The sequence below is a fragment of the Corvus kubaryi genome, unplaced genomic scaffold (genome assembly GCF_017639235.1).
Source record: "Corvus kubaryi isolate FWS band 111438036 unplaced genomic scaffold, C.kubaryi_AGA036_p1.0 37395, whole genome shotgun sequence".
Taxonomy (NCBI): domain Eukaryota; kingdom Metazoa; phylum Chordata; class Aves; order Passeriformes; family Corvidae; genus Corvus; species Corvus kubaryi.
The window spans coordinates 5,678,642-5,695,424 of record NW_024581134.1 but is presented as its reverse complement, the minus strand read 5'-3'; the positions used below and the strand labels follow the sequence as shown (position 1 = coordinate 5,695,424).

Sequence of the window (16,783 nt, the reverse complement as noted above, 5' to 3'; positions counted from 1 at the left end):
GGGCGGCCCCCGCCGCAGGTAGGGACGAGGGGGCCGAGCGGCGCGATGGAGGAGGAGGAGGAGGATGGAGGCGGCGGAGGGGAGGCGGGGAGTGAGGCTGCGGCAGGAGGGGGCGGGCGGGGGGGCCGGCCGGGGGGGGGGGCGGCGGGCATGTGGGACCGGCTGCGGGGCAGTCGGGCGGCGGGCGGCGGCCGGAGCGCGGCCGCGATGGCGCAACGCGACGAGAAGGTGCCGGCGGCGGAGGCGGGCGAGAGCGAGCCCGGGGCCGGGGCCGGGGCCGGGGCCGGGGCTGAGCGGGGACAGAGCGGGGCCGCCGCGCCCTTCCAGCCCCCCGAGGGCGGCTTCGGCTGGGTGGTGGTCTTCGCCGCCGCCTGGTGCAACGGCTCCATCTTCGGCATCCACAACTCCTTCGGGATCCTCTACATGATGCTGCAGAGCGACCTGGGCGAGGGGGAGAAGGACCCGGCGCTAGAGTTTAAAACAGGTACGGGCTCCGCGGCCCCTTCCCCGGGCAGGGCAGGGCGGGCGGGGGGTGCCCGAGCGGAGCGGGGATGCCCGAGCGGAGCGGGGGAAGGTGCGGCGGCGCGGCCGGCGCTGCCTCCCGGAGCTGGAAGCTCCTTCTCGGCTGTGTTGAACCTCGATTGCTCCCTGCCCCCTCCATCCTCGTAGCCGTGGCTATATTTATCTCCGACAGCATCATGTGTTTCTAAGCTCCGATGTACTCAATTAAAAGTAATTCGGCTGAAAAACACGCCCTTAGCTTGTCCTGCCGGTGTGTCTTGGGGTAAAGCAGAGCAGCGCTGGTGAATCAGCTGCTGGGTGTGAGCCACCCCCTCTAGTTTTCTTTATTATTGTTCTCTTTTATGGGTTTTCAAGCTTTCTATCTGGCTGCCTTATGGGCCGGGGGTGGCTGCAGGAGAGCATCTGCCTGGCTGCCACGCTTCCTCCGAGCCGGGTCCATTCAGAGGGACAGCCGGCACAGGGCAGGGCTGGCAGCGCCGCCTGCGCGGTCACTCCGAGGGCAGCGCGGGGTCTCCAGCACTTAACATCCCTGAAAAGCAAGATCCGTGGGCAGCAGCCAGCTGTGTGTTTCAGTAGGACCCACAGGCCCGGCCAGGATGCAGACTCGGTAGGGTTAACGTGGAGAAAAGGGATGTTTCTTGCTGCCAAGAGCCTGCTGTTGAAGTAGACTTGGCAGAGGGACACCAGCCTGCTTGTGTGGTGGTCCCAGCTGGACACCGGTGTCGGGAGGCCCGGCCTTGTCCCAGGCCCTGCTATCCTCCCTGGAAGATCATATCCATCCCTGTGATGGACACCTGTGGCCCACCTTGCTCTCATCTACGGGGTGGAGATGAGCACTTGGCATTGAGGGAACCTGCTTGTGGTGCTGTCCTGGCTCTGGGGGGGACGTGGGCAGCAGCCAGGAACCAGGACTGTGCTGGGGAGAGATGAGTGCCAGGGGTGTGTGAGGACCTTAAAGCCTTGTTTTGGGGACCAGCATTGCCTGCGTTCCCTCCCTCAGCTGCCGGCGAGTGCGGCGGGGAGCGCGCCGGGATGAAATTCATTACAGGATCCACCACATCTACAATCCCAAATTAACTCTGTGATACTCTCACCAGGCAAACGATGCGACCGTGTAATTACGGGCAGTAACGGAGTGCCACAGAGAGCTGTGGACGTGTGGCCAGTCGTAATTAGGGTGATTGATGGGCTGGGAGTGAGTGTGTGCGCGCGTGTGATGCCCAGGAAGCTCATAGTGTAGCTCTCTGTTTCCTGCTGCCTGTGATTGTATCTAGAAAGCCTAAGGCAGGGCTCTAAAGGTAGAAGCGGTAACAAAAGAAATTAAATACTGCAAGTTCTGGTGGTTTAAAGGCTCTGTGCCCAAGACAGAGGTTGTAGGAGTCAGCATCTGCCTTTTGCTCCTGCCATCTATTTATTTAAGGCTATGACCGAACAGAGGCCTCGAGAAAGAAGGGCGTGTGGGTGTGCGAGGTGAACCCAGGCTGGGTAATTCAATTGCCTGGGTGACAAATATATGCATTTTGGTCTGGGTGCTTAATGAAGAGGCCGTTAATGAGTCGTGGCTCCGGGGTTGCGGTGCGAGGCTCCGGCAGCGGCGATGGAGCCCATCTGCGGCACCTCCGGGGCTGCAGCTGCACTGGCTGGGGCCGAGGGCAGCGGGGTGCAGCCTGGGGCCCCCCTCCAGCCCTTCCTCCCTTGCTCCCACCCCTCCCCGCTCAGCATTGCATAATTTCCCCGCGGCGCTCGTTTGCGTGCAAACATAATCAGGAAAATATTGTAGCTCCTTTCCAAGGGCTAAGTGATATGGCCTTCCTGAAAAGACCGGTGCTGTCTGTTTGTCCTCCGACGTCACTCTGAGCCCGCCAGCTGCAGGCAACAGCCGGACCCCAGGGAGCCCCTCATCCCCCGCCAACCCAGAGCAGGTTGGGAGGATGAGGATCCGCTCCCTGCTCCAACAGCGGCATCCAGTATGGCTGTGGGCATGGCTCAGCCTTTTGTCTCTGCTCTTAAATCTCCTCCAGGTCTCGGGGAGGTGGGTTTGTATCAAAGAGGGGCTTTGGAGGCAGAATGGGGAGTAATGGTGTCAGCTGGTCAGGCATCCCTTTAAAAATAGGGTTCTGTTTATGCTAAAGCGGGTGCTAGTCGGCACTGAACAATAGCCGCCCCGGCTATAATTATCAAGGTTTATTTCTTGTTTGCATTGGTCACGTTTTCTTGCGTTTGATCTTGAGAAACGCAGGATCCGTGGAGTTCAGGTCTGGGGTCAGGCTTTGAAAACAAACCCTGTAGCAGCAATGCATCGAATGCATAGGCTCGGCTCTTTAGAGAAATATACTGTGCTGCCTATGTCAACAAGCACGGCGGGCTGGGGCGGGCGGGCTGCTGCGACCACCGCGTGCCCCTTCCCCGCGGGACGCCAGTGCCGGGGCCTTTGCGAGGCACACTCTGTGCTTTCGGGTTTGTTTTCTTGCGGGGGGAGTGGAGGAATGCTGAGACCGGAATAAAAAAAAAAAGTAATAATATACATGTGAGCACTCGGCCAGGGAAGAAATCCAGCTTTGCTGGAGAGGTGTTGAGCGATGCTTGAGGGTGTTTGCTGGGAGAAGAGTGGTGATGTTTCCCTCCGGTTGTACAAGGCTCATTCCACTGCTGAGGGATCCACGGATCCATGGCTGCCTCTGTGCTGGTCCCGCAGTGAGGGCTGACCCTGAGCCAAGGGACAGAGCAGCCATCCCAGCACGCTCATCTTCCCCAGCTCCAACAGCCCTTCTGAGTGGCAGCGCAGTCCTGGGGAGCATTAACTGGGCATTGACCTTCTTACATCACTGTCTGCTCTGGTGCTTCTTACATCACTGTCTGCTGCCCCAGCCTTGGGAGAGGGGACCACAAAGTGACCTTGTCCCTGTCCAGGGCTGTGCCCTCAGCCAGAGAGGTCCTGCTTGCACTGAGCCACCTGAGGGTCCCAGAGGGTGGTCCAGCTAGCCGGGGAGAGCTGGGAGGGTGACACTTTTTGGTGCATCTTGTTCCTCCAAACACATCCTTGGTGCCGTGCCCGAGGTCTGGAAAGCCCTTCTGGGACAGCCTGCAGAGACACATAGATTTTTTTTTTTTAAAAAAGGGTCTATTTATCTTTTTCTTCTCCCCTCCTCTGCTTTGTGTCAATATCCCAGGTATAGATTAACTCTCTTCGCTTAATATTTAATGTTTTGGTTCCTGGAAATGGAACTGAAAGCAATCAGAGAGGTGGCCTGAGGAGCTGGTCTGGTTTGGCTGCAGCTCCTCTGAGTGCATCCCTGTGTCCATCAGCATCCTCTGATCTGTGTGCATGAATCTGGGGAGCAGCTTCCCCCCTTTAGTCCAGCTCCAGACAGGGAGCAGAAGCTGCTGGAGCTCCCTGTGCTTAGGGAAGCTGGATGGTGCATGGCCCACAGTCCTTGGCTGACCAGATCCTGAGGCCAAGGCAGGGCTGATGCCGCCTTTACTCCTGAATTCCCATCTGTTCTGCCGGGGAATTTCTTTGTGCTGATTTCACATCGTTAGGACAGGTGAGCACAGGTGGAAAAGGCTATTTTTACTCCAGTGTTGTAATGCAGGCTCGGTAAGAAAGAGTGAGTTTGTTTTCTGAAATAAAGCATTTCAGTGCTAACAGTCACATGAAAGAGGGGGAGGAGAAGTCATGGGCTCCTCTCTGGGCTGAGGAAGATTCCGTGGGTGGGTGAGCATGGCTGGAGCTCCAGCAGCTGGGAAGAGAAATCCCAAGGTGAGGCTAAATCACAGAGTGCCTTGTGTTGGAAGGGGCCTTAAAAATCACCACATCCCACCCCCTGCCACGGGAAGGGACACCTCCCACTGTCCCAGGCTGCTCCAAGCCCCAATGTCCAGCCTGGCCTTGGGCACTGCCAGGGATCCAGGGGCAGCCCCAGCTGCTCTGGGCACCCTGTGCCAGGGCCTGCCCACCCTCCCAGGGAACAATTCCTGCCCGATATCCCATCCATCCCTGCCCTCTGGCAGTGGGAAGCCATTCCCTGTGTCCTGTCCCTGTTCAGCTCTCTTGGAGCCCCTTTAGAGGAGGGGGAGAATCCCCTCCCTCCACATTGTTTTTGATTGCAAGAGGTAATTCTTGGAAATGATCCCAACTAAATTGGGATGATAGGGTCATCGTGCAGTGCTGGCACTGGGAGGCTCCCATCTTCTGGAGGTGACACTGTGGTTGTCACCTTCTTACCCAAATCTGCAGGATTTGGAGCTTTTATTAACTGCCAGGGTGCTGTGCTGGCCCTGTTTCACAGCTTTGTTGGCCGAGGGTGCCGTGGAGCTCAGCATTCCTGGGGCCTTTCCCATGTCCATCCGGGTTTCCAACCCTCCTCTAACCCCAGGGAGGGATGCACTGATATGAACTGTATTTACATAGCCCAGATGGGGATGTAAATCCAGCAAAAAGAGATAAAAAGGACGTTTTTACTACCTTGCCCTGCCAGCTGGGGAGTACAAAGGGCACCATGGAGCTTTCCCAGATTTACTGGGGGTTTCCCATGGTGGGATGCCAACGTGCCAGCACCAGGCTCTGCCCCAGCTCAGCTGCCTCTGTTTTGGAAGCTGGAGTTTGTGATTGCAGGGAAACGGGGGAGCTTTAGAGGAACTGGGGTTTTGCCTGAGCTGATTGCAAGGTGCCCTGTGAGATAAAGCAGCCTGAAAAGCAAACAAAGCCCAGTCATGTTGTTAAACCTGGTTCTTGGGAGCGATTAAGGTTATTAGGAGGCCGGAGTGCTGTTTCTAAGGGAGGTTCTTGTTTTTCAAGACTGCAGGGGCCCTCTCAGCCAGCACATTTGCCATTTTAGTGGTTTTTAATTTACTTTTAAGTGTCCTTCACCAGCCAGCCAAGAAGATGAAGGGTTGTATTTCCTGGTGGCCATTGTCCTTGAGTGGTGGCAGCTCCTGTGACCTTGCTGTGGCACAGGAAGAAGTGGGACATGGAGTTGTGCAGTTGGTTTGGAGTTTTTTGGTCCTTTCAGTTGCAACTAAATGAACAAAACCACCTCCACTTTGTGGGGTTTGGATTGTAGGTTAAATTTGGAAGGTGCTGAGTTGCAGCTCCATCACTGAGACTGGGCTGGGAGCAGGAAGAGGATGAGGCTGAGGAGGGATTGGAGGGTGAAGAGGTGAATGTTGCAGGTCACAGGGCTGGGATGGATGTGGAGGCACGAGGTGAGATGGGGTGTGATGCAGTGCAAGGCTGTGGGGCTGCAAAGGAACCGTTTCTTTTCCTGTTTTGGGGAGAAACCCACAAGTTTGGCAAACCACCCTTTAATTTCCTTTAAACCCCTCAGCAGCTGGAAGCCGACCATCAGCTGGGATAGTTCACATCCAACACCTTAAAATAGACCTAACTCATCAGCTTGGGCCAAACCCCGCGGCCGGGAGGTGCCGCTGACCTCGCTGGTAGTGCCCGGGGCCGGCTGTGCATAGCTCAGGTGGGCGTTGTCACCTGCCCGTGTCCCTGGGACAGCCCCTGTGGCTCTCCCTCTTTACCCAGAGTCTCCAGACACGTCTGTTCACAGGGATTATCCCACTTACGAGGCAGCACCATCAATCATCCCATCCTGCCTCATATCAGTCTTCCAGAAAATCTGGTGGCGTGAGGGGGACCGTCAGGATCGGTGGATGTGGAGCCGAATTCCCTGTAGGGCAATTTGGGGAAGGAGGAATTACCTGGGTTTCCACTTTCCCAAGGCTGAATTTTGTATCCCATGGTGTGCACGGGGGAAATTCCCTGGGTGGCAGCAGACCAGCCCCGCTCCTGCCGTGCTGACGGGGAGGTGACCCCGGCGGGATGGTGGCACTGCCGCTGTGCCTGGCAGGATTTGGCACCATCTGGATGCGAGCCCAGAGTAGCCTTTTGCTGTTGTATCCCAGGGCCCTCAGCCAGCGTGGCACATGCCAGCAGCAGGGGGCCAGCGCAGCCCGGTGAGGTGACACGCGGCACGTGGGGACATTGGCGGCGTTTGGGGTGGTGCCATGGGCAGTTCCAAAGCTGTGCCCCCTTGCTGGACACAAAATGAGGCTCCACCCTGGCTCTGTAATCATGGAATAGGTTGGAAAAGGCCTCTAAGAGCATCGGGTCCAACCATATTGGGGTTCTGCCCACCGCTGGCTGCTGTCTGGGTGCCATATGGAATTCTCTGGCACATCACCAAATACCTCGGTCTCTCCCACTCCCTTTTTTTGGAACGATCACCCCTCAGGTTGATCTCTTATGAGCGGGTCAGAGCATGGAGGAGGGCACCAGAACTTCCCAGCTGAGACAGAGGCCACACACCCACATCCTGCAGCCGGTGGTTTCCCCGAGGAATCACTTTTTCCTGCGGAATCACTTTTCCCTGCATCTCCACAACCTTGACCCTGTGCATCCCATGGCATCACCACGGCAATGGGCAGCAACAGGACCGGGCACCAGCACAGCACGTGTGCAAATACGCTGCTGCACCCATTACAGCAGCGATTTGTTGGGTTTTCCCTTCCTCTTCCTCGAAGGATTGATTATTGCCTATTGCCAGGCAAGGAGATGCTCCCCTCTGGCACTCAGCCCTGCTGAAAGAGGCCTGGTGGAGAGGGCTGTGCCAGGCTGGGCATGGCCGGGGGCCGTGCCCGGCTGTCCCGCCGGGCGTTGCCGTGCCCGCCGCGGGCACCGGAGCGCTCGGTTCTCCGCGGGCCCTTTCCGCGCATCCACCCCGAGACGGTCGGGGCGGTTGCAAAACCCGCATGACGTGCGCTGGGAATTGCTGCAACACGCTCGCAGGCGCGAGCCATTCCAGCCTCTCCCCGGCACCTCGCACAACAGGTCCTGCCAGCGCCGGGGCCGGCGGGACGCGGCGCTGCCCGCACGCCCTGCCCGCTGCGCTGCGCTGCCCGCCCGGAGCTCCGGCCGCGGCCAGCGCCGCTCCGGCCTCCCTCGGATACCTCCCGCGGGCAGGGTGCCACAGCCCTGCATTCCAGCAGCACGTTTGCGGGGTTTTCCCTCCGCCCCCGCCCTTGCCCTTTTAGTCGTAGATCCCTAAAATATTACGCGATGCACCAGCTTGCCCCCTGTCCCCAGCACATCCTTCGAGAGCTGGAGAGGGGTGGAACACGGGGGAAAACCCTCGGGAACAGCTGCCGGGTCACAGCCCCGTGCCCGTGGCCAGTTGTTTTGCTGGAACTCATCTTGGGTATGCTTGGCAACCGTGCTGTGCCGTGCGGTGCCACCCTCCGTGCAAGGAGCGGCCCAGCGTGCTCTGAGCAACCTCCCGGCCGCATGTGGGATCACCGAGAGGACGCTGTGGCAGGATGGCAGCCCCAGCACCCCTCTGCGTACCCCAGGGGGTACCATCTCGGGGATACCCTGCACCTCCATCCCTGCACCCCGCAGGGTGCTGGCAGAGGAGGATTGCACCACCCTGCTGCAACGGGAGCTCCCGGCGCCGTGGCCCGGTGCAGGCACCCCAGTGCCAGGTGGGGAGGGTGCTTTGGGGTCAGTGCTGCCAGCGGCGTGGTTTTGGGAGAATCTGGTCTGCAAAACCTCATGCTGGAGGAGATGAGCTCACCAAACCCTGCTCCTCTGCATCTTTGGGAATTTTTTGGCTCTGAGGTTGGATTTAGCAGCTCAGTGACGGGTTTTGCTCGCTTTGCCAAGGCCGTGTTGGACAGGGCTTTGAGCAGCTGGTCCAGTGAAGGTGTCCCTGCCCATGGCAGGGGGGTTGGACCAGGGTGGTCCCTTCCCACCCAAACCATTCCATGATTCCCTGCAGAGCAGCTGCCTCTCCCGGGGCGGGAAGCCCCGCGTGCTCCGGAGCGGCTCAGGCGCTCAGTGCATGGGCTGACTTGTTGGGGTTCGCCCCGGGCAAACACCGGGGCCCTTCTCAGGGAGCAGAAACAACCCTACCACAGCGCCTGCAGCCAAGGAACCTGCTCTGAGCACCCACCCACCACCCCATCCCGGGGACCAGCTGGGCCGGGGACTCCAGGGCACTCGGCTGCCCTGCCCGGTGGCATCCCCAAAGGCCCTTTTCTTGGTCATCTCACATCAGGCACCAAAACAAAGCTTTTGTTTCAAGCTCTTGGCCTTAATCTGTCCGCCTGCAGATCCTGTGCGTAAAAGGGAGGCAAAATCCTTCCCTCTCGGGGGATGTGGGTGTTTGCCAGGGAGCCGGAGGGTTTTTTTTCCACAAACCCTGTGCAAAGCAGTGGGAGCTCAGTGGATAAACCCGGAGTTCACTGAGGTGGGAATCACATCTGATGGCAACTCCTTCAGTGAGGATTGTGTGTCCCATGCTCCGTCTGATTCGAGTCCGACAGAAAAGTATCATCTGTGATTAAAGATTGACGGTAATTACATAATGGGTAGGCACCAGATGATGCCCAGACAAGCTCCCTCCTGGGATTTCCCAACTTTTGGAGTGTTTGCAATCATCCTAAAGAGCTTCCTTCTACCAACGGGGGGGTGGGAATTATTGATTTTACGGCAGCACCCAGCACAAGGCTCAGCAGCGGCACTGTGGTCACCAGAGCCTGGCTGTGGCCACCCTGCCTGCCCTGATAGCTCTGGGACATGTTCAGGCACAAGAGATGGATCCCCCCCAGCCTCGCAATGGCAATAAAAATATAATAAAATAAGAGAGAACAAAAAAATAAGTGAGTAAAGCTGCTTTTTGGGTCTTCTGGCAAAGCGAGCAGAGCGGTTGTAGCCGTGTGCTTACACTGTGACCGGTGACGAAAAGGCAACGTCACGATGTTCTCGATGGTGGTGATGCCATGAAGGTTTTTTGCCTTTTCTTTTATACCTGTTATATCTTTTTTACAGCTTCTGTCTCAGTGCTTTTTGCCTACATTCTTGGACTTGTTTGTCAAGCTAAGAGACTAAACATTTTAGAAGCTTCGTAGTTAGGGATCAGTGTGCCCCAGCGCCCAAGGTCCTCTCCAGAACACATTCTGTAAACCAAGATAGAACCATCCAGGGGAAGGTTCCTTGGGGAGGGGGGCTCACTTGAGCCTCTCATTGGGGAATTTTTGATAGATCTGCTAATTAGCAACACCTATAATGTTACACCAGATCTTTTGGGCGCATTTTTGTGGAGTGCATTTTACTTGACCTGGACGTGTGCACCTAAGGATCCTTAAAATAAATACCGAGGTAAAATCCCTTTTCCCCTTCTAACTGTGTTTGACTCTTGATTTTAAGACCAGGAAAAGGCATCAGTGGGCCAGCTATTAATCTGTGTATTTCAGCAAAACCCAGTTTGTTTCTAAAGAGTTGTGGGAGCGGGGACAAGTGGGGGTGTGGGGAGCTTGTCTGGGATTAAACCTGCCTGAGAGCCAAGCACGCCAAGCTTGCGAGCCCAGGGAGAGCTTAATTAAAGTCAACGGAGAAGCATTTCCAAGAAAATAATACAGGGTATTTAAACGGGATATTTTCGTTCTGGGCCCAGAACGTCTCCTTTTTCCCCCTCTTCGGTGTCAACTTTAATAAAACAAAATGAGATCTCCAAGAAAAACAAATTGGCGCTCTTAAAAGGCGCCGCGGAGATAAAAATCAGTAACAGTGTTGCTGGTAACACCTTGGGTTATTAAAACGGAAAGAATGCTAACGATGCAAATCGCACCAGCCTTTCTTGTGGCTGCTCCCCAGCGGGAGCCTGCTCGCCCTGCGAGGGGGGCACGGGCACGGTGCCCCTCACCGTGGCCCCCGGGCTGGGGCTGCAGGGGCAGGGAGGCTTTGCCCTTCACTGGCCAGGGGGATCGGGGCGTGCTTGGGAAATGCTCGCACAGGGGAGGATTTTGGAGTTTTCTTCCCCAAGGTTCTGGTGGCAGCTCCCCAGGGTCAGGGGAGGTGCTGAGGTCAAACAGGAAAAGGCTTGGAAAAATTGCAAGGATCAGGATTCAGGGGACACCAAACTTAAAAACAGCTGAAATCGGGGCTGGTGTTGTTGGGAAGATGCCATAGCCCATCAGAGCTCCTTTAGAGGTGATGAACATGTGGATGGAAATACCAAGTTGGGCTTTTTATAGCCTGAGAGCAGCTGGGTGTGGCTTTGCTCCCCATGCCAAGGCACCCCAGTGGAAAACTGGGGTCACCTCCTCCAAAACCAGTGCCCCGATCCCACTGGTGCAGCTGGATCCCACACCGAAGGGCTGCTCTCACAGTGCCCTGGCCCGTGGCAGGCTCTCCCGGCTGCCTGGCCTCGTGTTGCTCCCCAGGATGCTGGAGCAGGGATGTGGGAAGGGCTGGGAGAGGCGTTGGTGATGGGGGTTTGGTCCCTCCACCATCTGCTTCTGCCTTCCCACAGCCAGAGTGGCTCCAGAGCTGCTCCTTTCACTCCATGTGCTCCCATCCTGGCCAGGGCTGATCATCTCCTGCCTGGGAGCTGGCGGTGGAAGTGGGGCAGTGCACAGGCACAGGGGTGATGCTGCTATCCCGGGTTTGGGGGGGAGGAAGCTGCTGTAGGGTCCTATCTGTCCACAAAGCAGGAGAATCCTTTTGGGCAGGGTGCCTTTAAAATGCCCAGGGTGATGCAGTGGAGGCCAGCTCCTGCTTTGCTGCTTTGCCCAGCTGCCTCAGATAAGGCAATTACAGCTTTATCACTTAATTGCAGAGGATAATAGTAAGAGAGGTATCGGGATAGGCCGTTGCCAAGGAGGCAATATCGGCCGTGTTGGGCTCTTGTTTTTTTTTTTTTTTTTAATGTAAATATAATGTAAATGCACTGGATCCCCAGCACTGCTGCAGGTTTGAGGTCTTTGCAAGGCTCCTCCTGCCTTTTCCCCTCCATTCCCCTACCCAGGGGGAAATTCAGCATTGAATGAAAGCTGTGCTGACTGCTCTGATGCCAGGGAAGCTTCTTCAGAATTGGTGAGAAACCAGCCTGGGAGGGGAAGGGGTGAGGACTGACAGGGATGTTGTCAAACACTTTGTGGGCAGCTTTTCCCTCGCACCTTGGGAATGAGATTTCCATCCCTTGCAGGTTTTTCCTGTCCTGCTCAGCAGGTGTGGGGTGCACGCTCACAGCCGCACGAGGGCATGGGGCCAGTGCTGGGGGTCTGGATGCCCTTGGGAGGGACAGCTGGGAATGAATCCTAAAGCCCTTGCACCAGGCTTTTCCAATCTCAGTGTCACGTGCAAAGTGCTCGATTGCTGCCCTGGAACCCAGATGGGAAAATGAAAATTTTATATTTGGCAACTCTTCCGCAGCCTGCTGGGGTGGTGTGGGAGAGGTGAGAGACATCGGCTGCGATATCCAGAGCTCTGCTTGTCTCTGACTCACGTGGTCCCAGTTTTCCACTGTCCCAGTGGAACTGTGGAGGAGGCTGAGCACTCCCAGCGTCAGGATTTGGGGCATTTCCCCACCCAAACTGGCCTGGCTGGTGCTTTTGTGCCTTGAAAATGGGAATTTTCAAGACCCAGGGTGGGTTTCTCACCAAGAACTAAAAGTTTTGCCTTGCTTGCCCTGATGTCTGCAGGGTCAGGTGATAAAAACTCAGGTGTTCTGGGGGCAAGGGATGGTGTCACAGGCTTTTAACTGAGAGAGCTAAAACTCCCTCAGGATCTGCACTGTAGGGGAGGGCCTTTATTAAGAGAGATCCATGTAAAATCCAGTGTGTTGCCCAAAGCTAAGAAATCGTGGCAGATTTTTTTTTAAGCTGTTAAACTCTGCCCCGCTTCAGTTCATCAACCAAAGCGTGAACCAAAGAGAGGAGGCACTTCAGGTCCTGGTCTGACCTCTGTGCCTGGCTGTTAACTCCTGCTGGCCCATCCTAATCTCCATCTGGAGATAAGATTAGCCCCAGAGCTCATTTCCTTCCCTTGGGACAGCATCCTCCCAACCCCAGGGTTCCCAGCCCCACCATCTGCAGCCTCCCCCTGCCACAGTTTGTGCTCCCCATGCCTCATAAACAAAAATGACGAAAAAAAAAACCAAACCAAACCAAAAAACCCACAGAAAACAGTTTTTACAGCAGGGAGAGTTTTTCCACTCCACAAAGGCGGTTGTTTAGATTTTTATTGCCGGATGAAGAAGGACTGAGATAAAAAACAACCCTAAAAGCTGTTGGGAAGATGATGCGAGGCAGAGCAGCATGGAAAGCCATGTCTCTGAAGGCTTTAATGTTTCCTCTGCTTCCGAATCAGGAATCAGCTATTGCTAAATGCCCAGCATTGCCGGGTGATTCCAGCCCCTGGCCACGTGCCGACACTTTCTGCAGCAGGTAACTCCTGCTTTATCACCCGACTGCACCGGGGCAAAGCTTCCCCTGAGCGCTGGAGTTCGGGAAGATGATGAAGAACCAAGCGAGCAGGATGTGGCGGGGCTGGTGGGGAAGCAGCAGGTTGCTGGCCCTGTTCCCCATTAGTCAGGGTGACGAGTCGATCTCCTTTCCCATTTTCTTATGAATGAATCAGTTTTGGCTCGGCCCGATGGTCAGACTGGTTCAACGAGAAGCAGCTGGTATCAGTCTCATTAGCAGAGGAGACAAAACCCAGCCTCTCCCAGGCTCTGCAAACTCCGTGTGATCCCGACAGGCCCGCAGCTGCCAGCACTGACAGTGGCACTGCCGGGGGTTCGGCTCCTCCATCTCCCCATTCCCTCCCAGCTCCTGGGCACACTGAAGCTTCGTGGACACTTCAGAACAAGTGTGGATGCACACGGGGTCCTGCATCCCGAGCCTTCTGCTCTCCAAGTGCATCAGCGCTGCAGCAGGGATGTTTTTAGGGGACGGTTTCAGCTCCGGGGTGCCTGTGGTTGATGTGGGGAGCACGATTTGGCTGTGTTTGCTGTTCCGCTCAGAGTCGGTCCTTGGCCAGTGGAAAATGTTTGACATTTTGTCACAACTTCAGCTGGAGCAGTTGGGATTTGGGAACCCTCCCTGCCAGGACACAGGGGCACCGGTGATGTGTGGCTGCCTCTGCTCAGCCCCGTCGTGAGGATTTGCCGTGGTGTCACCGCTCTTCTCTTCACTGCTGGCACCCAGCACCCCTGTCCTGCTCTGCCTGTCCCTGATGCCACCCCACGAGCTGTGCCAGCTCCCTTGGGAAGGGGCTGCCCCGTGCCAGGATCATTGCAGAGGCTGAGGAATCTGCCGAGGCCTTGGGAGCAGCATCCCCGGGGCTGTCACAGAGCACGGGCGGGCTGGTGTCCCCCAGCACATCCCCGTGGAGCGGGCCTGGGGAGAGCAGAGGGGTTAGACCCACCCCACTCCTGGGGCTTTGCATTCCAGGGCTGCCCCTGGCTCCTCACATCCCTCCACACCCCAAAGTCCTGGCAGGCTTCAGCTCCACGCTGCTGAATCCTCTCAGCACCGGCTTTTCCCTTTGCCCCTGAGCATGGATGGCTGAAGTTGGTGCTCAGGCAGCTGAAAACAAGCCTGGGGGCCGTGGGGTGTGTTCCCTACAGCAATCCCACCCTTGGCACATGTAGGACAGGGTGAGTTTTGTAGGGACAGGGGTAGTTTTGATTCCCAGCCCCACCCCCAAAAAGCCGTATTTCCATGGGGAGGAAGAGGAGGCTCCCTGGCCACAGAGATGGGGTGCGGGGCTTTTAACCCTGACTCGCAGCACCAGACCTCACCCACTAACTGACAGAAGCCTTCATTAACCTGCCCTGTTGTTTATTCCCATTTCAAAGCCCTTGATGCAGCAAAAAGCGAAGGCATTTCCTCGGGAAAGCACATTAATGTTTCACCTGCCTTCGGAGCCCTTTGCTACCGGGGCACTTGGAGTGGTCCGGGCTGTCCCCAGTTCCCCTCGGTCTCGTTAAACATTGTGTGGCTCCCAGAGAGCTCTGCCTGTGGCTGTCGTGTGGGCTAAAGCCCTCGGGGGCTCGCTGTTTAATTTATGTGGATATGTGAGCGTGAGCACAGACCCACACACGGCTATTGTGGGGTCATGGATCGCGGATCCCCGTCCGAGGGGCAGCAGGAGCTGCGGGGCTCGGGGCTCGGGGCTGGTTTCCTGGGATGCGGATGGGAAGCAGGGGGCTCATCCCGCAGGGAACCCCGGCACCTCGGCCGCGGCTCTTCCCCGCCTGCCCCGAGCACCCAAGGGTAGGGCTGGCCCTTCCCCGAAGCCAGCCGGCGTCTGAAAAACTTTCAAATGAGCGCAGGTCAGCCAAAAGTGACAGCCCGTTGGCAAAGGGGTGTAACCTGCTTCTTGCTGGGCTAAAAAAAAAAAAAAAAAAAAAAAAAAAATTAAATAAAATAGTGCTTGTTTTCACTTTCCTTTAGCGATCGGATTTGCCTAATGACAGCCTGGTCTATTTTTCTGAGCTATCCAGTTGTTTTCAAATGTGATCTTTAAGGTAAGGAAGCTCCAAGAGATTAAAATCACATGGATATTTTACTCTTCTTTTGCCCTCTGGGTGTCTGGTTTAATGAAGATACTCAAGTGTTGTGTCATCTGGGGATCTTTTTCCTGGTCCGTAGGCTCCAGGAGCACTATCCAAAGGCACTGGTGTCTGTGCTGCACACCCGGGGGAAACTCTCCAGCACTGGAGCAAGAAATAATCTCCCGATGGCCACCAGGAGAAGAGCCCAGATGTTCCACCACTGAGCTGCTTTGTTCCACTGACACTGTGTCAGCCCAGGGTGCTGCCCTGGCTCTGTGCCTGTCCCAGGGCTCTGCTCAGCATGCTTGAAAGTGGCTTTCCTTCATTTATTTTGATTTTTTTAAGAGATTCTCTCTGTTGAGGAGGGTCCTCAGTGTGGTCAGCCATCACCTCGTGTCCCTCATGCCACGGGAGGGCTGGGGCTGAGCCCAGGGACAGTCTGGGGGAGCCGCCGGTGTGGTGGGAGAGCTGAGGTGGGAAAGGCCGTGGAGGGAGGTGTCACCTCCTTTGGGAGGGAACCTTGGGGGCAAAACAACTTAAAAACCACCTGGTACAGCCTGGGGAGGGGCCTCCCCTTGGAAAGCACCCGGAGCAGCCACCACGATTTTCCCTTTCGTATTTCCAGCCCCGTGCATCGTCAGGTATTGGGCAGACTTTGTCTTCGGGGCAATTTGGGCTGTGTTGGGTGGAAGCAAATAAGTAACATAACTGAAATATTTTGGTAATGTTGGGGTGGGCGGCTCTGCCCGGGTGCCACAGGGAAGGAATCCCAGCCCTCTCCATTTCGGGATGTTCGCTCCAGTGGGGCTGAGGCTGAGGTTACCACAGCATTTTTCCCCTCTGGAGCTTGGAGGGCTGTGGGGGGTGGCTCTGGAGATGATGCTGCAGGGCAGAGCTGGCAGTGCCAGTGGAGCGTGTGGTTGGCACTGGGAAAAGCACAGGGATGTTTTCTTCCCATCTCATTCATCCTGGGGGTGCTCCAGCCTTGGCTGATGGGTGTTTGGGATGTTTGGCTCTTCCCACACCATTCCCATCCTCATGGCCATCCCACAGAATAATAGAATCACAGAATGTCCCAAGTTGGAAGGGGCTCTCAAAGATCATCCAGTCCAACTCCTACACCTGCAAGGACACCCCAGCAATCCCATCCTGTGCCTGAGAGCGCTGCCCAAACGCTCCTGGAGCTCTGGCAGCCTCAGGGCCGTGCCCATTCCCTGGTGAGCCTGTCCAGTGCCCACCACCCTCTGGGGGAAGAGGCTTTCCCTGATGTCCAACCTAACCCTCCCCTGACACAATTTCATGCCATCCCCATCCCCGTCCACCACACAATGGGAAAGGATTGAGCTTGACTGGGAGATGTGGAAGAGAGGAGGGAGAATGTGCAGTGCTGAAACCTGGGCTGGGGTTGTTCTTGAGAGAGGACAGAAGGTGCATCACTGCCTTCAGCTCCCCAAAAAGTTGCAAAAACCGAGGTAATTGTGTTCTCTGTCCAGTGAGGGACGGGTTGCAAAGCTTTGCAGCAGGGAAGGTGTTGGTTGGGAGAAATACTTGAAGACTAGCCCTTGTCTAGGGGAAGGTGTAGATCTATATTAAACACCCTGGAGGCATTGAAAGGAAGTGCTGATGAGGCACTTGGGGACATGATTTGGCGATGGGCTTGGCAGTGCTGGGTTAACTGGGTTAACACTGGTAGGACTCAGTGGCCTCAGAGAGCTTTTCCAACCTAAACGACCCCATAATTCTATGATTCCAAGACTGGAGATGCCCACCACCAGAGGGTTTGGGGAAAAGGCTGGTGCAGAAATCTGCCAGGACTGGGAGAAGGCTGCAGATGTCCTGCAGTGGCAATTATTTGTCTAAAAAACCAGTGCCTGGGCGGGTGAGGAGCTGTGGCCAGGGCTCCTGGGGTTGGT

The 16,783-nt window shown here is 56.3% G+C and overlaps 1 protein-coding gene across 1 annotated transcript in view; it reads left to right on the top strand.

Annotated features, from left to right (window-relative positions):
- The first annotated feature begins 147 nt into the window (after nucleotides 1–147).
- SLC16A2 (solute carrier family 16 member 2) overlaps nucleotides 148–16,783 on the top strand; it is a 36,201-nt gene continuing 19,565 nt past the window's right edge. The window contains exon 1 of the mRNA XM_042039839.1: nucleotides 148–484. Coding sequence (XP_041895773.1) covers nucleotides 151–484 — 334 coding nt within the window. The 5' untranslated portion in view covers nucleotides 148–150. The remainder of the gene's footprint in view (nucleotides 485–16,783) is intronic.